General features: G+C 39.3%; 1 protein-coding gene across 5 annotated transcripts in view; it reads right to left on the reverse strand.

The window, feature by feature from the left end:
• Nucleotides 1–27,381, reverse strand: part of alk (ALK receptor tyrosine kinase) — a 489,366-nt gene that overhangs the window by 400,319 nt on the left and 61,666 nt on the right. For 2 of the 5 annotated variants that reach the window (XM_026152847.2, XM_026152845.2), the window contains exon 1: nt 12,120–13,444. The exons of 2 other annotated variants lie outside the window; for them this stretch is intronic. In XM_026152847.2, coding sequence (XP_026008632.2) covers nt 12,120–12,864 — 745 coding nt within the window. In that variant the 5' untranslated portion in view covers nt 12,865–13,444. Of the gene's footprint in view, nt 1–12,119; nt 13,446–27,381 lie in introns of those variants that run through there. One more of the 5 variants, XM_026152846.2, reaches the window with a different exon arrangement.

The following is a 27,381-nucleotide window of genomic DNA, read 5'->3' on the forward strand; positions in this document are numbered from 1 at the left end:
TATAGTGCTAATGATATCCCTGCACTTAGTTCAGTCAAGCTACACAGACATTTGAGCACCAAGTTTGTATTGCCAGTGCTCTGAATCAGAGGACTCAGTCAATGTATTACACTAACACAGACTGGCGAACTACGGCAGGGCAAGCTCTTCTATTTATGTTGAATTCTTTGCTTTGTCCTATATAGTGACACTATATCTGCAAGCACGCCATCACCAAATGAAGACTAGTTTGAAGCCAACACTGAGACACATGCACTTGATCATGCTCAGTGTAATGTGCAGTATCGATCAAGTGTACAGGGTGTCATGGGTCCACTGGGGTGTCACAACACTGCTGACTTTTTGAGTGAATTGATCATAGAAATGTATAAATAATAAAGTGGCCTGTCTTTCTGACTTCCTATTGATTTTACCATTAGCAGTTGATTGATACAAGTTTAAATGTCAGGAGTCCCATTGATTACCATGAATCCACACTTGCAATGTCATGTCACTTTTCCTGTGGCACTGCGGGTTTCCACCTGGAAGGACTAAATTAAAGGTCAACAGGTGCAGTGTGCCATCGAGCTCCATTTAAACTGCAGTCCCACCAAAGTATTTACATTTTAAATTCAGCTTAAGAATGACGCCACTTCACTTTTTCCATAGAAAATGTCCATAGACTGTACATAAAAGATGACAGCTGCTATTTCAAAATGTTTCAAGTCAAATGATGTGCATTTTTTTCAGTAATGCATATAGTTTTTGATATTCTTTTCAATTACATTACAGCTACTAGCCTGCAACTTTTTTTCCCCCCACTTCCTTTTCCCGTATTTTGCGGTGATTCAAACAAAATTCATTCACAGATACAAATTCTGGTGAACGTTAAGTAACTTGTCACGAATGGACAATGTACATTGAATGTGATATTTTAAACAAACAAAAGGAGAACATAACATCACATTTACAGATTATAATTAATTAATATAATATGTACAAAAATCAAAAGAATTGGGGTTAATAATTAAATCTTTTTTAAAAAAGAAAAACAAACATACAGATGTCAGTAATTGCTGTATGTGCAGTGATATTTGTGCAAAGTTTAGCCGACTCATTAAGTAGGTGAATATATGGGGTATATACAGACATATATACAGATGCATACTATGATTGTTATAATGATATTAATCCCAGTAATCCAGTTGGAGGTTCAACTTTCTCTCTTACTTGGAGTTTGCCATCACTTTTCATCTGTATACTGATGTGGAAAATGGTGGCTGCTTGTAGTGTATGCCTGTGTGTAGATTCAGGAGTCACTTCTTTTTAGGTGGTGGTTGGGTAACTGCACCTGTGAAGTCAGGACTTGTGTATTTGTGTGCAGGCAGGTAAACAAAGCTGGCGACGGGATGTTCAGCAAATTGTTTCAAATTGTAGGACTGCCTGCTGCTTGAACTGCAAATCTTGTTTTCTTCTTCTACATGTATAAAAAGGTGCAGCCTGTATGTGTGAAGAATTTGGATTTTTTTAAAAAGCTCATCTGGCTGAGCTGTGCTGGGTAACAAAAGTAAATGAACATATTTTTTGCCACAAGGTAATTAGTAGTAAATGGTCTCTTTTTAATGTGGTAATTAGTCAAACTTATACTGTACATTATATGATTCAGCATGATTTGTTTCCAGTGTTGAGGCTGTTCCTTTATTTAGATTTTTTGAATGAATCTCTTTTGGTAAAGTTTGCAATTAGAAGATATTTTCATTAGGCACATTTGGAATTTTTTCATGTAACTTTTGGAGCAAGTCCGATCATTTTGAAATGTCTGCAGTGGGAATTATCACAGTTCTGCTCTGCTCCTACTAAAGAGTAAGCGATTCAAACATATACTTGGCAGCGACTGTATTAAAACAACAAACATATGAACACTAGCAGAGACGATACACATGTTGAATGACGTCGGCCTAACACAACACAATAAAACAGCATGCAGAGAAATTAAGCGATGATAAATTCCAGGCTTTACTAAGCATATATGCGGTGGTGGAAACGTACTCTGAGAATGCTGACGCATTCTTTTTTTTTTTAAAAGAAAGCAAGAGACCTCAAAACAGCCAAAGCAAGTCTGAATTGGTGTGGTTTAATTAACATTATCAGTGACCACAAAACAACAAGCTGGTTATGCAGGCAAAGAAAAACATTTGACACTCTGACTTTTGGAGTATATCATCAGTGGTTCGAGGCGCTGAAGTCTGCCAGAGGAACCTTCTGTCAGAGACTGATGGCTTGTTTCAAATTTCATGACATATAACAAAAACAGCCACCGGTCTTTTTTTGATATAGACCGGTGCATTGTATTAATATCACAGTGCAAATTCACGCATGCACTTTTTAGCATAAAACCAGTGTCACACAACAACAGCTTCACTAACAGCATCTTCCAACTTAAAATTCATGTAGGTGGAGTGAATGTAATCAGGAAAAATGGTTCTTGGAGGTTTATGGTTCTCATAGGAGCACCCTTGTGCACCCTCAGGCAGTCCCCAGAAATGTTCGTTCTTAACTTACCTAGTGTTTATTAGTCTGCCATATAATTGTGTATTACATACACTAATCTATCATGCAGTAGCTCATGCTGGGCAACGGGAAATGGCGTGTCACAGGATGAACAAAAACTTATTCATCCGCATCCTTATTTCCTGTGTTTCTGTATCTTCTGCAAACTACAATGCCATCTCTTTAATCAGAAGTTAACATAAAACAGATGAAACTTTAGTCCACACAAAATACAAGTTTTAAGTTGTAACTCTTGAAGCAAAAAGGTCACCCACTTCTTCTTGTTGCTTAATAGTTTGCTTTGAAATCTGCCACAACAACCAAACACTTCCAGTATCGAGAAATCAGGCTTTCACATTACTGTGGTGGAATATTTTTTGAGAAATTTAGAGGTTTGGGATTTCTCAAATTCTTGGGATCATTATGTTTCACATTAGTGTTTCAGTTACAGCTAACAGACTAATAACTGATTTTCTGTCCAAGAGCTGAACTTATGATTCACTCAATAATTGCAAGTCACCCTAAAGCAGTAAATCACTGACATATTGACATCTTCATGCTTGGCTGTAGCTATTATTTTTCTTTTAGTGAATGTCTATATTTGGTTTAAGCCAAATTAAAGGGATATAAATGGATCTCTTGACTTCTGAACAGTACAACTTTCTTCTCATCTGTTTCCCCAGAAGCTTCATCAAAGAGTGAAAGGTTTGAGCCAGATTCAACCAGGAAGGTGAACATTATTATATTTTGCAGTGCCAGCTTGTCTTCAAATCAGGAAGGTTACAAAGTAACGTGTTTCAGTAATGCGGTAATACATACTGTGCTAAACTCAGTAATTACTACCTTTTTCTACCTGTGCTACAATTAACTGATTTCAGTAAGTCCGCGGGAGGACAAAAATGTTGGCACAAAACAGCTTTTGAGGAGATAAGTTGTCGACATTATTTTTATTTTTATTGCACAAAAGAAAAAACTGCAATGGTAATGACGAAACTTCATCTAAGACAGAAACAACCAGATTATACTGCATACAGAACTTTGCAAGCATCTGCACAGACAGCATGCTGACAGAAAGCTAGCCAAGAGACCAGAGTGATTTTCAAGCTGAGTGAGCAGTCAGACTTGCAGCCTTTATTTCTACCTGTTCATGTTTCTAAAGTAGAATAACTGTGGAAATGGCTTTGAAGTCTCTTTGGGCTGGTTTTCATCTTTGATCTGTAGTATTGACTTTGTGTTCATATGTAAAAACTAAAAGAAAGAGCGTATGTGTGTCCTCATTAGGATAGAGATTTGTTGCTGTGCGGCTCTGTTGCCTATATTGTTAACTGATAATTATGTAACAATTTGTTCAAGACATTTTATGGAGTAATGGGAAAGTAATGTAACAAGTGGTGTATCAGTTACTTTCTCCGGTGAGTAATTACGTAACGTACTCCATTACTTTAAAAAAAACAAATAACGAGTTATGTGTAATATATTACTTTTCTTGAGACACTGCTTATGAATAAATTGACATGGATGAGGTGAGTGATCCATGCTTTCCATGGATCCTTTGTGACTTTCTGAAGGATCCATCCCCATGATCTTAAAGGAATTTTTAAAATTCTGCAAAGGTTAACTATCATTCTGAGCCTTCAGTGTATTTGTTCTGTTCCTTTTTATTATTTATAGAGTTTAACTTCTTATGTTTTCACTATCTTTGGTTAGAAAAGTGTTTATAAACACCCTTATCAGAGGGCTATGTATTTCCTAGGTGATATCCTTAAAGGCTAGAGAAATGTGCTTGCCATTGCCCCTAGAAGCTAAAGAAAATGATGCATTTAATTAGCGTAGTACATCTGTGGTGAGTGAAGCTATAATTGCTCTGTTTGGTGTCTTAGTATCTCTACACCCTGAAGAAGGTGCAAGCCGATACATGTCAGTGTATTTTTAAGGTCTTTAGCCCTGCAAAATGAAGACTTTTTACTACTTTTTTAAACCCACCCTGAATGCCTGCAACCCTTCAGAGGCCTGCGCGCTTGAAAACAGTTATCAGTGTACTATGGTCATTTTTTAAATTTTCATTTTCTGGAGGTCAAGATGGTATTAGATAATCTTTTGGCTTTTATACAGATCATTATTTTGAAAACTTACATTTTTTATTGTCACAGGCTGTGTGTTTGTGTTATATTAGAGTTTGTTCTAGGTTAGGCTCAGTTTGGTATCAGATACATTTTCACAACACATCCAGTGAGCTTCTGAATGCTCACTTGAAGGTGTATTTTGAACATTTCTGTGTCATGCTATCATTTCACCATTAACGGCAAACTTGTGTAAAAAAAAAAAACATTAACAGGTATATAAGAAATACTAAGGATCGTCGCTGGTAAGTAGAGCAGTTTTCAGTAACAAAAAAAAAATCAACTATTTCCAATCCCAAATGCAGGGATTTCTCTTGTTTAATTCGGGAGATTCTGCACATGAATTTGCCTCCTTGGGCGAGACTGTCAATGCAAAGTTCTGCTGCAGCATCTTGAGGCATCTGAGAGAGAATACTCAGCAGCAGTGATCTGAATTGTGGAGCATGTCGACACAGAACACATTAATAACATCTTTTGGCCACACTAACACAGTCTGCTCACCATCTGGACCACTTACCAGATTTGCCTCCCCATGACTTTGTCCACTTACTGAAAATGAAAATCAAGTTGAAGGATCACCGTTTTGACACATTTGAGATCCAGCACACACTGCAGATGCACACGTGCAATTAGACCAAACAGGACTATCGAGCGATTCAAAAGTAGGAGTCCTGCTGAAAATAATCTAGAGGTCCACAAGAAAATTGCCTTGAACAGAAAATAAGCCAAAATTACTACAAGTGAGGTTTTTGATTCTTATAGGCCCAATCTCAGAACATCTTCATTTTGGTCTTAAATAAACACAAAAAAGTGCCGGAACTAGTAAATAACTTTTAAATTACCTGTTTATTTATTCTCATATTTGTCCTAACAACCATCTGAAATGTCTGAAACTCAAAGCTGTTCTATTGTAACACAGAAGAAAGGCAACGACAAATGTGCTAGAAGCTAGAGCCTGGCAATGTTTGGCATATTGTGGAAATAATTGTGGCTCGAGTGGTGATTGGGCCTGTGAGTTGGCGGGATCGTAATCACAGAAATCCTGCCTTCAAATTCACATTAGCATGTTTTTCATTGGCATGAATACACATAATTATTACTGCAAAAACAAGTCAATCACGTTTAGCTATGAAGTTAATGACAATGCAACAAAACAATTCAAATGACAATAATTACTTAAAAAATGAAGATGAATAATGATAAAATTAATTGAGTGTGTCTGTGAACGCTTGTTTACAAATGACTGTAATTATGCTGGGTGAACAGTAACTTTTGTCGGACCGACTACACTCTCTAGCGCCATAGATTAAACTTCTCTCGAGGCTACTACACCAGCTACTTCGTCAGGAGACAAAGGAAAAGCTTTTGAAAATTACGTTGTTTTTCCATCTTCCAAAGAGAAATCTCTTCCAGAAGGGCCACAGACAACACAAGGTAAACAAAGTGCTGAGTATGTAATGTACTGTTTGCTTCCTTTATGATTCAGAAGGAATTACTGAGTTTGCTTAACGCGTAAAACATCCACACACTAGGATTCAATTTTGAGGCTCTCCAAGGAAATGGCATACTGGTGACGCTCAATAGAAAATCATGTGTTTGGATTTGAGGCTGAGCTGAATGGCAAATATGGCAAGAAATGCTCTAACATGCACAGCTGCTCCTTTCAAGCATGATGGTAGCAGTCTTTTACTTTAGGGCTTCAATCAAATTCTGTTAAGTGTGTTCATGAAGACACTCTTTGCTAATGGAGCGACGAGAAACATCAGCTTCCCAACGAGCTCTGAGGAAGGTATATGCAGCTTAATGAGGCGGAAGCTCGACTTCTTCCAGCTTCCAACGCTGAAATCATTTAAAGATTCTTTTGCAACCTATTTATGGCACCACTTGGTAAACATAACAAAGGTTAATAAAGTGGAGGCCATATCTTTATCACACCTGCAGAGCATTGTTTCCCTTCTCTTATATTGTAACTGGTAGAAATATTTCTTATTAATGGTGTCCCCCATAGAGCGCACAAGGCGAGTAAGTATAAATGCACTGTGCAGAGTTTAATGCCTTGATTCCCGCAGGCATGCTTCCCTGATTGTCAAATTATTCTGGGTGCCATGGCGGGTATTTATTTCATGCTAATAGCCAGCGTCTTTCTGGAGGCTGGAAAAACAAGTGTAGCACGTACATTACACAGAAAAATGCCAAACATTGGTGAGTCAGGGGTGTAAAAATGCTGAAAAAGTGAGACAATACTCATTGGAGCCTAGTGTTGAGGCATTTTGTACGGAGGAGGGAGTTCGTGACAACAGAAAGACACGGAGGGAGGACAGGTGTGTGCGTGCGTGTGTGAAATGTTCAGAGCTCATGTCTTTCTGTGGATCAGCAGCAAGTAAACACAGTTTTGCTTTGCAGAAACACACAATGTAATCATCACTTATGACAATAACTGTGGCTCTGCAAACAGGCAACAGAGTAATCAAGTCGAAGGCACTGAGCATACAATGTGAGGCTTATAGTGTCAGTGGAGTCCACCCATGTTGTGAATACTTCTGTCATTTCTTACCCATGATCATTCATGATAATTCCCTTTTGTTTAGAAGTGAATTTAACCAGCATCACATAAACTGTGATTTGGCAAATCTATTCAAAATCCCATACAAAATATTCAGTCTCACAATGTATGATCTGGCAAGGGTTATGTGACGATAACCAGAGGTAGAGGTAAACCACATGCAATCATGGGAAAAAGGGTTTTCACAGTACTCTGTATAGTCCTGTAAAAAAAAAAAAAACATAATGCCAATATTTCCAGAGCCACCTTTAGCAGAAATAGCTTGAAGTAACTTTCTGACTTTAATTTTATCAGTTTGAGACAAAATTTAAACACAACAATATGACACTCTTCTTTACAGTGTTGACCTTAGCCTCCTTGGGTTCCCACCACTACATTTCAGTTGGGTTGAGGTGTGATCTTTGAATGGGCCCTTCCAACACTTTGATTATTTTCTTTTTCAATCATTCTGTGTTGATCTGATTTGCTGCTGTTGACCCAGTTTGGGCCAAGCTTTAGCTGTCTGATAGATGGCCTCGGATTAGTCTCTAAAACACTTTGATATAGACTTTAATGGTTTGACTCAATGACACCAAGGTGCTCGGGTCCTGTGGCTGCAAAACGAGCCCAAATCATCACTCTTCACCACTGTGCTAAGGAGTTCATGGGAGGTGTTCGTGCTCATATGCTGTGTTTAGTTTCTATCAAACATGAGCGCTGTGCATTACTGCAAATGTATCCACTTTGGTCTCATCTGTCCACAGGACATTGTTTTGGACGTCCTGTGAATGGCACGTTTCCAAGCCATTGTTCCAGTTTATCCGATTGTACTATCATGAACTTTAACATTCAACATGCAACACCTCTGCTTTTATAGAGATACTCGTCCTTGATGATTAGTTAATGAAGTCGACAGTGGTTGTCCAGCATTTGTTGAGCTAATCTGCAACCACATAGTTGAGGCTGGATAGTTTTCATTTGGCCTGTAGCCACATCTCCCTGTCTTCATGGTAAAGGTGTTGATGAGTACACTACATCCACAGCATGAATTAGCATGCAGTTTGTTCAGTGCTCTGGTGGGAGGAGCCTGTCATGTAAAGTTTCACATGTGTAGTAGAAGTGTAATGTGTGGGTGATTCGGTTGGTACTGAGATCTGCTCTAAAATTAAGAAAAAAAATGTTAATGAAAACAAAAAGGTGTTGTTTGACAGTATAGTATCAAGGTCAGCAAGAACCACGCCAGACTATATTATCTGCAGGAATTGTCATATTCTGACACCAGGCAAACAGCAGCACACTCCTTTTATAGGTCAGTGCCCTTTCCCAGGTGAACTTATTCATACCGACAACACATTCACACCCAGACTGACACCTATATCTAATTATACAGTTGGCAGTTCACCTGACCTGTATCATAATGTGCTGTGTGAGGTGAGATCGTTAACCCTAATCAGTATACCTTGAAGATCAGGTTAAAATATGTCACAAAAAGGTAGCTTCATGTTTTTATGACTTTGAAGCTAATAGATTTTAACTGGAATTTACCTTTTGTCGGTGCTGGGTGAATTCAGTGGGATGAGCTGGTGAATTTTGAGCATTCTCTGACAAATGCTAAAGAAATATTACGCGTGTTGTTGTTGTTTGTTTTGGTTTTTTTGAAGACAACACATGATTTATTGTTTTAACAACCCAACGCAAAAACCTAAAACACTAAAATAGGCTAACTTCATTACCTCCTTGTAGCATATGCAGACCAAAACTGGCCACTGTGTAACACTATGTGCAGTCCCACTTGTATACAGTAGGTAGAAAAATGAAAGCACTGAGATCAGAGGCAAAATCTCCTTAGAGGGCTTAGCTAGTTATCTATGGTAACTTTATATTGTTGTTCTTGGATTTCTTATACTAGGCCTTGGTGCCTCTTATTTGATAAGAATGTGTTTTAGCTCCCTTCTACTCCACTTTCAGTGTTGTTGCGACTGGTAGTGACCAGGAGGGCTGCTGTGCTCACAGCTAGAACTTTGGGCATCAGGGAGATTTCCACAATCACTGACATCACACAGAGGCAACAGTAGAACACTCTTAAACTACAGTGTATGGTTTCATAGTCAGACCCACCCCTTTCTTCACATCCAGTTTCAAAACAAGACAATGGTGACGGAGAAAATACTCCTCAAGCCTTCTAAGTAGGACTTCAGGAACCGCTGGGTGATGTCACGGCATCTATGCTCCTCTTTCATGCTGTCTATGGTCTGTCAACTTGAATCATAAAAAGTGTGTACTTTTACTGGCAACACATCCAGTTTTCTAATAGTGTAAGGAAAATAGGTTTCAGCATGCCTCTAAGATGTGTGTGTGTGTGTGTGTGTATATATATATATATATATATATATATATATGTGTGTGTGTGTGTTTGAGAGAGAAAACAATAATATTATATGTTCTGTCATACGTTGACATTGTGCTTAGATTCCTGCTTTCTTATTTCATACAGTAGGAGAAAAATGAGCTAGTGTGTGAAAGAACAGTCCTTTTACTATTTTCCTTTTCTACTTTGATGCTTAGCTCTCACTGCATCCCCCTACCAACAGATTTGAAATGAAAGGATACGCCTATATCTTCTCGCCGAAGCTTCGTATACGAAGCGCCTCTGAGCAGCACTCTTCCTGAATGATTAAATATGTGATCAATTTTAGGGTTATGTAAGGATGCGGCATAGAGGCGAAATGAGAAATGATCATGGAGGTAATAAACAATGGACAGTAGTCTATTTATTCCAATCAAATCCTGTAAGTGCTCATTGAAGTCTATATTTCCAGTTTTTTGCTGTTCTTTGGTTTTACATAAGTGCAGCACACATAAACCTAGTTTGCTGAAGTGTGAATGTCATCTTCTCCTCAAAATTAAACGAATAAATAATAAATGTATTGCTTAAAGATGTCATGGTCCCCCAGAATGATACATAGGAGGAGCTTCAGCTGATTTAAATCCCTGTCAGCTGGACAAATATGTCAGAGAGAGTGTTGGGCAAATAAAACAATTTTGATATGACACAGTTGTGGTTAAGGTTTGGCTTCACATGTACGAAAATGGCCTCTTGGTGGTTTTTAAAGTGAAAGAAAGTGGTGCTCTCAAAAAAATCCAGCTGAGTCCCCCAGGGGAAAGAAAAAACATCCCCTGCTGGCTTCCCACCTGCGAACACTCAAAACTGTTTTGGGCAGAAAGCCTGCCGGGAGCCGACATATTACCTCCATTTCAATTAAAAAGAAGCTGGGTGTTAAAAATGCTTATATAAGCACACCGCTGATGTGAGCATTTTTATGACTTTTGGGTTTGTTTTGGTACACAAGCTGGTTTGGGAAAATCATAGTTTCTGCAACAGACCATGGTTATCATGAAGGCGTGTCAAAAGCATAATGACAAGTGAAAGGAAACATCCTTTGCCAAAGTCCAAAATTTTGCTGACCCATCCAGGTGCTCTGACTTCCTCCCTGTGCAGATGTCACATTGTTTCTGTACCTGTTGTTTTTTTTACAGTCACACAATAGCAACCATCCTGATCTGCAACAGAGCTGCTGGAAGTTGTAGGCTTCAGTGTTTTTCTCAAGTATTGCTTAAATGTCACAATGTGAAAGGGGTGCTTTTAAAAAATAAACTAAAAATGATGTGTTTACTGCAAAAACCATATCATAGCATCAACGCAAGATGGGTTCCCACCTGTTAACACCACCAGCTGTGTTGCTGGAATCCCTGCCGGGAGCTGCACGGGTAGTCCACTCAGATGCCTCTCTACTACAGTCTCAGATGTGTGCGTGTGACATACTGAAGTGTTTCATCTCTACTTGTAATAACAGCATATGTCAAATGAAATCCTAACGTGGCAACCAGCACTGACAATAACTTACTGCATATTGTACAGTCATGGCTTTCTTAGTTTCACTGTGTATTTTGCATACATTTCTATGTGTACACAGTCCTTGAGGGGAAAAGGTGGTCGAGGTGGTGATGGGTGTCTTCTTTCCAGCCTAGCCAGCCTCTTCTTTTGTCTGATGGATTCCCTTGCATTTTTCTGGGCCAGCCTCCCTCATCAAAGTGATTAAGCAATTACACTGATTGTGCCGATGCTCAGAAGAACAGGGGAAGGACCCTTGAGTATTGAGTGCTAAAGCTTTCTTAGAGATAAGGGCTTAATTTGTGCCTAATCAAAATAAAACCTGTTTTCTCAAATCTCCACCCTACCTGTAGTACAGGTTAGCTTGGGGAATTGAGAAGGTGTCTTTAAGAAGAAGCCAGTGGAGTTAAAAAATAAATCCCTGATGGGGCCTTTCCAACTTAAGCATCATTGCATACCCTATAGTCATCCTTATGCAGTATAGACGTGTTATTATAAAGCAATGAGGCCTCTCTTCAAATGAAATAATAATTATCATCTCAGAACTGATTACATAGAATCCTCTAAAGATGCTGCATATACATATCATGGATACCAAGTGGAAATAATCAAAGTGTTTGGAAATTAAATCAGCATTCAGTTCATCTCTCAGAGCTGCTCTGGGCATCAATAATAAAACAGGGGTCTGGTGAGCCCTCTGAATCAGAGCAACAGAACTAAATGTATGAAATCCTCCTGTATTTTCTTCTCGCGCACACACACGCACACACGTAGTTATACCTCAGTCATCATTTTCCCATCAGAGCAGTCCAAATAACAGATCTTCCTCCGTGTGCTATCATTTCTTTACCACAATTGAAGCCAGCCAAAGCACACCCAGCGCGCAACTTCAAGCGCGCTGGATTCGGCATCAAAAATTAATCACATCAGAACTTAAATCACAACCGTGAGCGAGTTGCATCTGGGGGTGTGGGGGAACCGCATGGCAAAAGAGTGAGAGCAAAACGCGAAGGGAGGGTGGAAGAGAGGGACTCACCCGCGGAGGATATCTGGAGGTAGAGGCGGGGGTCTGAAGCTCGAATGGCCGCTGTGTACCGATCCTCAATCCCTGGCACCTGCGCCTTTTTCTCGGGCATAAGCCGGACCCTGAGCCGCCCCCCCTCAGCGCCGAGCCACCACTCCAGAATAGTTGTGAGGTCCATTTCCAGGATGTACACCGGGGCCTCCTCGTACACAGACAGCCCCCCGCATCCCGTCCTGACTAAATCCTCTCCTATTTCCACCACAACTTGGTTAGATTTCCTGCTCGCCTTCGTCAAGCCCAATTTCAGAACTTTGGTCAGCGGTCGCTTGTAGAAGGAGGGGAACTGTCCATCAGCAGACGCGTTCCTCAGTGCTGATTCCGCTGCAGACTTAAGGTCCACAAAAGTAGAAATGGTTTTCTGTAAAGGTATGCATTGCATTTTTAAGTTTGCGCGCACCGTGTAACATCCGCTAAAAGTCTGGCAGTCGCCGTTTAAGGGTCTCTTTATGAACTCCGCCAGATAATAGCGCAACAAAGAGGGGACCGCAAAATCCACGGCCAGTGTTTTCCTCTTGTTCCTGGAGATTTGGGTTTGGTTCGAGTCTTTTTTGCCGCCGCTTTCCCCGCTGATGTTGCTGATGTTGCTGAAGCCGATAGCGGGCAGATCCGTCCTCGACGTGGTCCTTGGCGAGGCGCAGTGCAGCTCAGCGAGAAATGCCGCAGAAGAAACAAGCAAAAATAATATCCTGGCGTCCATGGTTTGAGAATTTGAGTGTTTAGTTTAGGAGACGCACGCCTTAATCCCACCGTTCACCGTTTCCTCTCCGCTCTTGTCACATAGGTTACGCAGCGCAAAAATCACAAAGTGCGAATCGATGATCCTGCGTGTCCTGCGCCTCTTTGCCGGTGCGCACCCGTGGCAAGACGACGGGGAACTGGCTTTTACATTCGTTTGCCACCTACTATTGCTATCCTCCGGTTTGCAAGCGGGAAAAGTGCCATATCCCCTCTCTGTTCCCGGCACACAGACCTCTGAGACAATACCTTTTATTACCAGTGCGAACCTAGCGAGTCGCTCTCCGGGACGCTGATTGATATGCCGGTCGGGTCCGCTCCGGTGGCTTTCAAAGACTCCCTGTCTCTTGGCACAGTTGTGACGGCGGTACAAGTGGTCTCTCTGTCAGAAGCGGGATGCAGCGTCCCTCTCTCCCCTCACAACTAAATGAATTCACAATGAGTTTGGCGGAGTCGAGCCGCCATTAAAGTTTCAAATAAAATCTCACAGTCCTGGCTAATTGGAAACCTCTTGGACAGCCTCACTGGTTTACAGTCTACTGAAGATCTCGATGCTCCTTTGGTCAGAACTGGCAGCTCTGATCGCTGCTGTCATGCCTGCACATGCGGTAAAGTCATTCACACATCCATTTGACGTCAATAAAAACCGTTTTCTCTGAACACGACTCCCTTGTGCGAAAAGCGTCGTTATGGACACATGTGATGCGCTCTCAGCGCAGCCGTAACTCTGCCTATTTCTTTATTGAAATTAGAAACGCCAGGAGGTGTAGCTGCACAGCTCGGCACATTGTCTTTGGTGATTTTTTTCAATGAATCACCGAGCCTTTTACGTGTCCGGAAATTGGATTGGATTAGTCGCACTCTCCCGGACCGGTTGTGTGCAAATCAAATAGTTTCAGAGGGAGGCTATTTGGGCTGTAGCCCATGCGGTTCTGTTATGTCTCACGTGCAGAGGCTAATAGCCTTCTTCTTTAAAAGATCAGGGAGCTGTGTTGCCATCTTGCCAGTTCATTTGCCACACAGGCTGTGTCCTTAATTGGGAATTAAGGGGTAGGTGATTGGAGCAGGAGATTAAAAAATACCAGAAGATACTCAGTCACCTCTCTTCTTCTCCCTCCCTCACATTAACAGTTTCTTCGCTGACTTTAAAAGTTGATCAGAGAAGACACCCACTAGATGGCGTCATCACATGCTGCAGATCATTTGCACTCTTCAGTTTCACTGACAAATCCATTAAGGCTCTAATTGCTCTGGAATTTTTACAGTCTGATTAGAGTGTTATCTGTGGAAGAGGATTAGGGCAATATGTGAAAATTTTATGAGTCGAGGAATCACAGTCTCCAAAGTCAGAACTGTGAAGTCTTTTTTTTTTTAAGTATAAAATTCTGGCTCAACTTTTTAACATTAATCTATCAGGTAGATATGGTACTCCAAAATAAAGTTTTTTTGATTTTTTCATATAATAAAAAATAAAATGACGTTGTTACATGTTACATTTGTGTGAACAATGAGGGCTGGAGTGGATATTTTTATTAAACTGACTGTTTAATTTCTTTTAATTTCTGAAGACATATGCTATAAGCTGTTCTGGGTTGGAAATGCAAATCTTTAATATTACCTTTTGTTAGAAATAAATATTATTTGCTGTATGTTTTAGTTTATATCTTTGGTAATTTAGACAATGGAGACATGCACATAATTAAACTAGGCCATGCTATTGAAATGCATAACAGGAAGCAGATGAGAAGGAAACTATGTACTAATGGAATTGTCTTTGTATATGAGTTGTGTTTAGCATTGTAGCTGTTGTCATGTTTGTTTTCCATGCTCCCAAACTGACCATACTTGGTCAAGAAAGCGAAATGCTATGTTATCTGCTTAATCCAATTCACCAAGACTTTAGTCTTTTATTACAGTTGCATTTCTATGAACCGGATGAGTCTGATAACTACATCTTTAAAAGGAACACCAAAACCTAGGTCCAGAGATCCATTTCAGTGACTAATTGGCCAAACTGACACCGACAGACATCTAGGAGCACAAACCTATCACTTAAATTGCCCACACCCCTTATAATCAGTGTTGGGCAAGTTACTTTGACAAAGTAATTAATTTTAGTTTCTAGTTACTTCTTCAAAAAAGTAACTGAGTTAGTAATGAGTTACAATATTCTAAAAGTAATTAATTACTTGAAAAGTAACTATTGCATTACTTTAAAAAAAATGTTTAACCCTCTGGGGTCCAGGGTATAATTGGCCATTTTTGACTACTTTTGATTTGACCTCTACATTTCACCTTTAAAAACTATTTACTTTGCCTTGTTTGGTATCATTCTTTTCAGCACAACCTCACGTGTCTGAATTTACAGTTATGTTTTCATTTTGACATACTGTATTAACACACTGATCTAAAATCAGACAAAAAACATGAAATCCGAGTAGAAAGTTATGTTTTTTACTGTAACAACCACAAACATGTTCACTGAATCATATTTTATAACTGCAAATGCAAATATAAATTGTGAATTTTAAAATCATATCCACAAGTTTTGCAAACAAAAGTTATTTGCAGCCATTTACCTTTTAGTATAACCATTTCAAACTATTTACAAAACAATCAGCTGTTCTGCATTCAATAAGATGCCACACAAATTATTTGTGCCACTCCAAAAAAATAATTTCTGTCCAGGCCTGACAGCAGCAGGTGTATCACTCATGTTTTCATTCAGCAGTTGCCTCATTGTTTTGACACACAACACAAAACTATCCACAACACTACACACTAACTACACAAGACAACACATTAACTACACACTCCAAACACGCTAAAAGTCACAAATCTCTCACATCTCAAAACTCACTCTCTCTCTCTTTTTCTGCTGTCTTTCTCTCTCTCTCTCTCGCCGTCACTCCTCAAACTTCCCCCTCTTCTTAAACAACCAAATGCCATGTTGTCATATCATTTTTGATTGGTCGACATGGTGCATTTTTCCACGAACGGGCTGTTTTTTGTTTTGTTTTTTGCTCATAAGCAGAGAGATCTTGCTAGTGCTGTCCTTAGACAGTAAACGTGACAAAACTATTGAGGGAAAAACGCCTCGTTTAAATATTGTTTATCATGACTCTGGTTTTACGTGGCCTATCGACACAATTTAAAAACTGGTAAAAGCTGTAGCGCCCAGATTACTTACCTAGACAGCTACTTGCGTGCAACTGAAATAAGATGCGGTAAACTGAACAGCTTTAGCCGTCTGTTTGTTGAAAAATAGTAACGCCACCGCACTGCATTTTCTTGTTAGTAACGGTAAAGGCGTTGTAACGATAGGAATAGTAATTAGATTACTCGTTACTGAAAAAAGTAACGCCGTTATTCCCATCACTGCTTATAATGCATAACTTTAAGTTTGCATAGCTACAGAGACCGACCAAAAACAAACAAGCAAAAAAAACATTTATAAATCCAGCTGATTATATTGTTCTAAAGTTTAAAATTTTGATTGTCTTTTTGTTGGAAGCGTACCTCACGTGGCACAGGTTTTCTCATGTTGGGCTGGAGACTGGTCAGTAATACCCTGCCAAAAACTGTTTGGCAGGAAAAACTATTTCAAGACTGGTTGTTGAGTAGATTTGGGAGATTACTTGCTGTAGCTAGGAGAATTTGGTTGCAGAAGGGTATATACAGTAGTGTTATACCAAGAACTGCATTGTGACTGCTTTGGTTGCTACCAGGCCATTGTGGTCCCTATATTTTGCAGGCAAGACGCAGACTTTTCTGCAAACAAAAACAAAGCAAACAAGCTGGTTTTTGGTGCAGAACCCTCTTTGCCATTGATTTCTCTCTGAGAAAGCCAGCAGTCACTCACCAGCTGGTCGGGGAATACACATTTTTCCCTAGCGACAGAGTTTGCCAGTGGGTCACTGACTGGTCTCAAGGCTTGTGTGGCTGAGGCCTTAATTATCGAAACCCAGAGCTTTGTTTCATTATGACTGGAGTGTCCTGGTTATAATGTTAAAGTTTATAAACTTCCAGGTTTTATAAACCTAAATAATGCCCAAGTTCAGTTTGGAGAACTTCAGTTCTGTACTACAGAGCAGGCTTATAGGCTTAGCAGGATAACTTCACTTTTAACCTTAGGTTTTCAGTAATAAGAAAATGGTTTACTTATTACGGATCTACATCAATATGGCAACTTCTGCTGCAGCCCTAACCTGGTTCAGAGTGCTTTTGTCCTACCTGATGAACATCAATAGGAAATACAGCTGCTTCCTTGCCTTTTATTTTTTTCTGCTGGCTGGCTTTAAAAAGTATTTTATTTTTCTACAACCCTTAATATAATGATGCAATCAAAAAAAGATCACCAAAGCATTGTACCTAATGACCTTGTATAAAATTTGTACATGGCTGAGCTCACTTATAGAATAAAGTATTTTTATTTGCTCCCTGACCATTTAACACTGCTGGGACTGCAGCTGAAAGAATAGGGCTACAACTGTCATGCAAATTAAACAACATATCTTACATATGCAATTGTAATAACTGTCTTAATTGTTCAGCTGTGATATCGATACACTGATAATTCTATTAACTTCCTAAATCATAATTTTAAAGCTTTTATAATTAGATGATCTTTGTCAAAAATATCTTTGTCTGTTGCCAGAACACCTATCCATGTTTGCATTTAGTTATATGCTGCCACTCTTCCCTCTTTTATCTGAATGAACACATAGCTAGAGTTGAAGTATCCAATTCATAGCCATATTTTTGTAACTACTAAGTAGGATTCCCATAGGGTAAGTGAATGCCATATAGCAGAAAGCTATATATGCCCATGTTGAACTTGCTCTGTCGTAATGATAGAAACAGTGATTTGTAGGTGGAGATGGATTTGTATACAATGTATCCAGGTTTTGGAATCTTTATTGTTCAAAGAAAAAATGATGACAAATGAAGACAACTGCACAAAGATACTGTTAAGCTCATGTATACATCAATGTGGTTAATGAGATTTCTCATGTGTCCACTAAATGCCATAGATCAAATGTTCAGTGACTTTGGGGGCACTTGGAAAAACACAGGCAAAAAAAAGTTGGTGCAAATCTCACTACATAGTGACCACTGATGTTTTCCTCCATTTATTCCAAACAAACAACTACTGCTGCTTTAAGTATAAAACACTAACACTTCCAAGGCATCGGGGGATTTCTCAGAGGAAGGCAGTCCAGACCAGAGTTGCGTGCAGTAAATGCACAAGCATCAATGAACTGATTGCAGCAGAGAGGAAGGGAAAAAAAAAAAATCACTGCTGTGTTATAAACAACAGACAGTAGAAACATTTGTATGACAAGACAGATTATTACATGCCTGCTACATTTACTCCCATCATACCACAGTTGAGCAGTCTGCACTGCAGCTGTGCTTTTACCCACTTTATTTCTGCCACTCCATTGATACAAAGTGTTAGTGTGTAATATAATCCCATATTCAGTGTTACGTCTGATTTTTCCCTGCTTAATGCAGCGGTCTGCTGATTGCACAACCTCAACCTGTGTTTAATTCACAAGGTATATACACACCCATTGTGATTAATTAATAACATTAAAAAAATTAACTGTTGTATTAGCAAGCAAGCAAGCAAGCAATTTATTTATAAAGCGCTTTCAGATCAGCCACGAGCTGAACACAAAGTGCTGTACACTTGACATGCCAAACATGATACATTGAGCATGTTAAAAAAAATGAGAAAAATAGTAATAATAATATAAGTAATATATATATAAACACATTTAAAACAATAAAATCAGCACATTAGATTAAAACAAAATCAGGGTCAGACTGTGTCATAAGCCAAAGAGTAAAAATGAGTTTTAAGACGTGTTTTAAAAGTGGACAGTGAAGGGGCCTCTCTAATGTGCTGGGAAAGATTGTTCCACAGATTAGGAGCAGCAATAGAGAAGGCCCTGTCCCCTCTGAGCTTCCTCTTGGACCTGGGTACCTCCAGGAGCAGCTTGTCAGCTGACCTGAGAGACCTGGGGGGTGAGTAAGGATGCAGAAGCTCAGAGAGGTAAGTTGGGGCAAGACCATTTAAACATTTAAACACAAACATGAGAATTTTAAAGTGAACTCTAAGATATACAGGCAGCCAATGGAGCATTACCTACAAGTACTTTCTTCTCCCGTTTGAGAAACAACTTGTTCTCCTTCTTAGGGGTTAATTGAGGTGCACTTGTGGTAAGTGAATTATAAATATATTTCTTATTGATTGATCATTGCCTTGTGTCTGTATAATTGCTTCCCAATAATGGAGGTGTCCTTTTGAAAGGCTCTTCTTTACCATTCTTCTTTTTCCTTTTTCCTTAATTTGCACTGTATTGGACAAGGAAGTATTAACTTATTTGTGATGGGTTTGGACACATGCATAAATTTGTGATTAACTGTGGTAACAAACTTAAAATTCAAGGTTTGTGAGCCAAACCTGAAGCAGAGGCTGTACTATCATCAGCTCCTTCTCTTGTTTTACAAATTTCCATTTTCCCTTTCCACGCCATACACATCTCTCATGTAAATTTATACGAACAACTTAAAATAGATGAGTACGATCTTCAGTCAGTTTGGATCTCCCGCCCTAACCTCGTGGAAGAGAAGAGAAAGTCGGAGGCACATTGGTGAGAAACTTTCTTTATTCATCGTACATTCTACCTCATACCTGAAGACATTATTCAAGACAAGTTGTTTTATTCATATTCAGACAAGGTGAGGAATCATAAATGGTGTGGGAGGAAGTGAATAAGGCTGGGACGGTGCGAGAGACGAAAAAGGATAAAGTAGACACTGAAAATTCATTCAATATCTAATCTGCATTGCTGTACTCGCAAGCGTCACGGTGCTCTTACAGCGTTACACTGGTCGCTCAATTTCTATGCATAATATTGTACATCAGTACTAGAGAATTTGCCTGGTAATTGCTTCAGTCAAGGTGAGCTTGTGCGACCAGCTAAAGCGAGGCTAAATGCAAGTTTGATCATTTGAGTGCAGAGGCGAATGGACTGTGGAAACAGAAGCATTCACTGAAACAAGATGCTATTTGGGGTTATTAATAATAGATTAAACACATTGGTTATGTTAGCCAAATTGATTTTTAACTAGCAAATCTCTGAATGAGGAATTTTGGTTGAAGTTCCATTTTTCACTTTAAAATTATTTCGATGAACAGTTATTTACGTGCATAATTGTGATCTATATTTATTCATCTGGAGCACTACAGGCTAAAGTAAGAGAAGAGTGAAGCGTGTATGGGCTGAGATGAACGGCTCTTTGTTATTGCTGTATTCTTGCACTTTGAAAGCCATTTACCAGACCGCCAATGTGAGCTTAATTACTTTCTGAGTGATCACTCTTTCCACTTTTTGGTCGTTATTGAGTAAAATGAAACAAATACTAGATATCCATTACCCACGAGCTCTAGTGTACTCACCAGCTACATTGTCCATTATGTTTGCACCATGGCTTGTATCCAGCTCACAAACGAGTCAATGGAAGAAGGTCGGTGGGGGAGTGGTAGTGTGATAAATTACAGAAAGATACGTTTCTACAAAGACCCTTCCCCCCTTGCCTGCCACTTTTCACAGCATGCAGTAAACCTCATAAATCAGCACCAGAGTCTCCACTGCTGGAGACTGTTTCAGCCAGAATCATCAGACTTCATGGCCCGATCCATTCACTTCCTGCATCTCTCAGTGTTGCAAAGTTGGTCACAGTAGAGGCAGAGGAGAATGTTTGATCACAGAGAGGAGAAAAGATCCCAATGCACTCCTCTGGAGTTGTCAATCAGCATATTTTCCTCCTTTCTCGTAGCTTCAAAGTCATTTTTATCTTTGTCAGTTTTTGCTTTCGTGTATTCACAACACGCAGCCGCGATGATTGAGGAAGGATGTGCAGAGTCTCACGCAGCAAAGCTGTGCATTCTACAACGTGGAGGCAACAGTCCTGCTTCCTTTAGCATTCCAACCTCATGACATTTTTCATTTTAGTTCCATAAATCAAACACCAGAGACCTGCTGCGTTGAAGAAAAGCAATAAGTCTTCTTTTTTTTTTTTAAATGAAGAAAAAAGATGATTTTGCACAGAAAGTGTTCAAGATTTGGAGTTTCCCTTTGACAGCTGTAAAAAGAGTTTGGGGGTGGTCATCTCTTACATTCCATGCTCACAGGTGCAGAGGGTAAACATTTGATAAAAGGCAATTCTGTGTGTAGTGAACTTGAAAAATGTCATCCTTTTAGCTGTGGTCCACAGAGCACCGAGCATGACCAACGCTCACATTAATCACTGCACTGGAGGGGTTTAGCCCTGACTTTAGCTAGTTAGCATGTCAGAAGCAATGCTGATTTAGACTCCTGTATCCTAAAAGCGTGACTTTTAATCAGATTCAGATGACAAAAACAAAAACAGCAAAAAACATCTAGAACATTTTGCCAAGGCAGTGTTAATTGCAATAATGGGACAAATGACTGAAGCCTGCCTCGCCTTTGCACAAACAGTTTAACCTGCCAAGCATCTGATAATAAAATCTACGATTCCCTGTGTAACCGGAAATTTAATTCAGACAGTTATGAAAAGTGGCTACAGTTAGTTAGTCTAATGGGACCCATTAGTCTCTATAAAAGCTGTGTTCATGTGCCACCTTTTATTTGATCAAGGTGTGAAAAAATGATTTCAGATTAACACAAAGTGGATACTAAATAAAGTTTGCAAGAGGACACGCGCTTCAGTGTGGGCGCAGTTCAGTATTCAGCTGGATTCTTCTGACCTGAACTCCGCTCTAGACTTTTCTGAAACAAGTCGACTTGTTTGAAAATTGTCTTTAATTTGAAGTGCGCTCATGTCTGCCAAATTCTCTCTTCTAAGCAACACATAAGGCAGACTGCTCTTCTGTCTGCCTCTAACCATATGGTAATGCATACATGCAGATCCCAAGATAATTTCTAATTACCGTTTGTGTATAAAGAAAGATTTTTAACCTGAATTCTATTATTGTATAAAACGAAGCATTCAAATAGACATTTATCGGATTTTACATGTCGAAGTCAATACACTGATCATGTGTGAGATATATTACATGTGTAAACAGGTAAACAAATGGAACCTGCCAGAGCTGAGGGAGTTACAAACGCGATCACTTTGGGATGCAGAACGAACATTTCATTGATGCATGTTGCCAAATTATAAATGTGTCTTATTTTAGCATTTTTTGGAAAACTGAGTGAGGTTTTTGATGAAAAATGCATACATTATATAATTAAATGTTTCAAGACATCTATACGTTTTACGTCTTAAGAAATGCATAACACATAACAAAATACATCACTTTCAGTGAAAAATATAGAGCACATATGCTGGGTTTTCCTTATTTTCTCTCAAATATGTACATTGCTTTAAATAATAGTAATAATAATAATAATAATTATAATAATAATAATAATAATAATAATAATAATAATAATAATAGATTGCATTTATATAGCACTTTTCTAGACACTCAAAGCGCTTTACAATTCCACTATTCATTCAATCACTGGTAGAGACAAACCACAGTTGTAGCCACAGCTGCCCTGGGGCAGACTGACAGAAGCGAGGCTGCCATATTGCGCCATCAGCCCCTCTGACCAACACCAGTAGGCGGTGGGGTGAAGTGTCTCACCTAAAGACACAACAACCAGGACCGACATAGCTGGGGAACGAACTGGCAACCTTCCGGTTACAAGATGAGCTTCCCAACCCCCTGGAACACGGTCGCCCAAGCAATTGTGACTGAGCTAATTGTGAACCTGACCAAACTTTAAAATGATGAGGTGATTTTTTTGTTCTACTCTTGGATCTGTATGATTTCATGCAGACTGGATGTACTTAATATGGTTTTCTCTTCACTTGACCACATCACCAGGATCCAACTGCCTTGGAAAGTTTCTATTACGCTCTGTTCCTGACGACTCTTCATGTTTTGAGGTTTACAAGGATATCGCTTTTATCGTGACACTTTTAATGCCACACACACACACACACTGCCCAGTAAAAAGCAGACTTTTAATTAGACTAACGCTAAAAATCTTTGGGTTCCATCTAGTCAGTCTTTTATAAGAAATCTTGTTCTGTTGGAACTGCAAATTTTAAGCAGCTTGATATCGCTGAAATGTTTGGCTTGTATTGATAATTGGGCTGAGTGGCTTATGATTAAGGTTTCAGTAAAGACAGTGGCTAAGCTGTTCTAATATAATTTTACTTTACATGTGTGTTGAGTAATAAGCGATAGCACCTCACAGTGCAGCATGTGCAATCCCTTATTACTGAATATAAAGGATGGGAGCCACAGCAGTTTGTGTCAGACAGTGGATGAACTTTCTTGAACTGTGAGTCACACACAGCTATTCTTGTAGAGGCTGAGAAGTAGTCATGCCCATATATACTTGTGCCTTTTTACTTGCCATTATCATTAACTTTCTTCATTATTATAATTTTTGAAACAATGTTTTAAAAAGGTGGTGAAGAGTCCACTGTAGTGGTTAATGACAATAGCCTCGTTTATGATGAACTGCACCTCATTTGGAAAGTGGACAAGAGCTAATTGAGAGGAGGGGCAGAGACAAAAAAAAGCTGCTGTCTAGACAGTTTTAAATGCCCCTTCACTATGTACAGGAAGAAGGATTAACGGATACTAAGGCTAGATTGAACGTGCTATTAGAGTCAGGTTTTATCAAATGTTAACAGTTCAATCAGATTATAGTTTTATATCATTATGTACATACTAATAACAGTTTTAGTGATATTCCTGTGTGTGGCAATTAAAATATTAACATTTAGAAGCAATCTGATCTTCATAAGAGCATTAATGGTTTAAGCTACATATAACAATTATTCTACATGAAAATATGGATTCTACTAGGTTTGCTAGTTCAGCTGAGTTTGGGGCATGGGTGATTTTTTTGTGTAATTCAGTGGCACAGTAGTGACTTAAAACCCTTAACATGGGAGCCTGATACACAAATACACTCAAACACACCAAACACACTAGTGATTAAATAAATAAAATCTTAAAAAGGAATGAGACGGGGGGCAAATGGGATGTACATGTAGCATTACTCTTAAGGACAACTTGACCACTTTTATTCAGAAATGTGGTGCTCCTTCTATATTAATTGCCAATAAACTCTATTTTTGCAGATTGCCTGATTATTAACTAAGTAGACTGAAATTGATACAGTTAAGCTTTTCATTATTTCAGCGTAATTCCCCATTTCTTTACACAAACCATCTCCCTTGAAGCTCAGAGGGAGGGAAGCTGGAATAAGTTTGTGTTTGCCTTATCATTTTATCCTGTTGGCTGGGAAGCTCATAATGAATTCATTGCCTTAGTTCGTTCCACTACTTTCAGGCGTTATCAAAAATGTTTAAAAATTGACAAGCTGACCACTTGCAAAGAAATCAATCTTTTCCTGAAAATGAATTTCTACAACCACAGGCTTTTTGAAATAATGAAAAGCATGTAGGTTAAAATGGGAAGTAGCACGGGCACTTGGAGGCTCTTAAGAAAAAAAGAAAAAAGCAAGCAAATACACATGTATGTGCACACACAAATGCACACAACCCAGGGTCCTTATCATCAGGTGTATGATTAGATCTCTATGGTTTAATATGCTTAAAGCTTTCAAATGCAGTTTTCTTCATCTTAAGGCTTATCCTTCGATCAAAAGAAAACACACACAAAAACAACAAAAAAAAAAACAAGAACCCACGTTTCTCAAAGGACTCTAACTTCTACAGTATTCTAATATCAGTGAGTACAGTCTTGCCTGTATACACTGGAATGTGCACAGCTCCAGGATCATTCATCACCTTTCTGGAAACTGCTGATGTGTGACTGTGCTCACCTGGAGATCACCTGAAATCCTTTAAGCTACCAGAAGACAGGTGTTTCTTTTACTCACCCTTATCAAAGGTGCATCCACAGTAAAAGACTTATCCATCATGATTCATTACATCAATACCAAACACATTCAATGCATCAGTCATTCAGGTCAGTTGAGGGAGCACGAACAGAGTCTGGGTTTTTGACTGATCATTCTATCTCACTTATGGATTGGATGGATTGGCGAAGAAGTTGCTGTTGGAGCTCCTCTCAATTAGTTAAGCATCGACCTGCTGGAGCCTAATGGGCCATTGCTGGTCAACTTTAGTGCCACATCTGATGAATTTCAACTCTGGGACCAGAGACAGGGCAATTCGGTGGCCAGATGGTGAGCACAGTGTCAACCACCTTCCCAGATCCCGCTTCTTGAGAAAAAGATAGGACCAGAGGAGGTGCTAACCGGGGTCGCTGGGTGATTTTTCACTGGTCTCTTGTCAATATTAGCCAGTGCTGTGCTGCAGGACGTTAAGGTTTAAGATGATATATTGCCCAGAGGGACCAGGGTGCAGGGCATGCCCAGTACTTGACTCTGTGACATACATCACAGGGGAGAGGTTAGAGGTGCATTAATAGTGAATTATCTGGTGTCACGGGAGCAGTGGAAGGGCCTTCGCAAGCGAGAATACAGCAAGAAGCATCCAAGCACAACACAGAGTCTGCTCAATTGTTATGCCTTTGGAAAGAACAAACCTTGCATCAGTGACTCAAGTTGTAAGAAAAAGAAAATCTCAGAACAGGGTGGCATTTGGGAGGAGTGTGTGTGTGTGTGTGTGTGTGTGTGTGTGTGTGTGTGTGTGTGTGTGTGTGTGTGTGGGGGGGGGGGGGGGGGGGGGGAATAAAAGCCAAAAATAGACCACAGCAGTGGTACTTGACTGTGTATCTTCAAATCTTCAATGCACAGTCTTCCTTCTCATTTTGGGAGGAGCATCAGTTTCTTTTCCCTCTTCCCCTCCTTTTTATCTGTCTCTCTCACCCGTTTCCTGGTAACAGACATGCATGTGAAGCACCCTGGTCGTCCATAGGAATATAAAAATCACAGAATTTGTTCAGTATGAATATCTAGGAGTTTGCATTTTTCCCCCTACCCAAAAACAACAGCAGCTCATCAACAGGATCTCTCTCTCATACATATACACACACACACACACACACACACACACACACACGCAATATTTTAAAATGCAGTTACAGCTGGTCTTGCGCTGAAACAGGGACAAGCAGGCACATACAGGATGTGTTGACCATTGAGAGCTAGCCAAAAAGGAATTGCCCACATCTCAGTATCTTGTTTTCTCCAAATTGCTACTAGTAAAAGCAGATGTGGCCCCCAAATCAACTTGCCGTGTGTTCCAATGTTTCAATTTCTTTTAGGTTTATAATCATCTTGGCTCCTACAACTCCCTTCCTCTGCGCTTTCCTCAATCTCGCTCTCTGTGTCCTTAACCTGCTGGGTAGAGTGCGCATTTGGCTCTGACCTACATGTAGGAGTTTTTCTCCGACAACTCTTTGAGCAAAAATATACACGTGCTTTTATTTCACACAAAAACATGTAAGAGGCATTGGTTTTCTCATTTTTTGGCAATACTAACATTTCTCAAATAATCATCCTTCTTTACTATAATAAAATATCAGTATTCTGAAAAAAAAAATGCTATAATATTGTGATCCATGGCTTCTCATTAGAGAAAAATCATTTGCAAACAGGCACAGCTGCGGGAATTTCTCTAAAAGTCTAATTAAATGTTCTTCGGTCCAAAGTCTGGGCAAGGTATTGTTCTGACAAGGAGCATCTTTTCCTCAGCTTTGCCTCAAGCTGACCACCTGGTTGGCATATCGCATTACTTGCCATTTTCTTTAGTTGTGTGCATGAGCCATTCAAAATAAAAGAAATAAAAATAAAAAAATCCAGCAAATCTTCTGTTAATACACCACAAATCCTATCATTACTTTACAAATTAAGCAAAGTACCGCAAGTCTTAATGAACCAATGATCCGGCTGTCTTCTCTGAAATAATTAGCAAAGGGATTACAATTCAACTGACATTGCATTAAGCTGCTTAGTCGACATGTTCCGATGCATTTTTTTTTTTTTTTTTTTAATTTGGTAATATTATCACAGGTATTTCTTTCTGTTTTGTGCATAATGTGTCTGTGTTTAAGAGCATATCAGCTTAGTGCAGCAAAGCCTCTGAATGAGGTCTGGCTTAATGAAAGGCTAAAAAACGCAAATGATTTGCATTTACGTTAACATTAATATCCTTAAAATTTGTGTTTTTTGGGGGGGTTTCTTAATGATGTGATTTGGTCATAAAATTTACCATGTAGCTGAAAAAGAAATTTAACCTGAAACTCCTTTTAAAGTTTACTCAGATCATGGGATATTGCTCAACAAGATTAAAAATGCTATGGAAGAACAGTGTTTTCGTGTGGGCATTTTATTAGGAAGCATAATGCGCGCATACGTCATTCGTCTCAGTTGCTCCTGCTTTTTCCCCATAACTTTGACTTACTTTTCATACTTGT

This window comes from Astatotilapia calliptera, chromosome 19, assembly GCF_964374335.1.
Source record: "Astatotilapia calliptera chromosome 19, fAstCal68.1, whole genome shotgun sequence".
NCBI classification, from domain to species: domain Eukaryota; kingdom Metazoa; phylum Chordata; class Actinopteri; order Cichliformes; family Cichlidae; genus Astatotilapia; species Astatotilapia calliptera.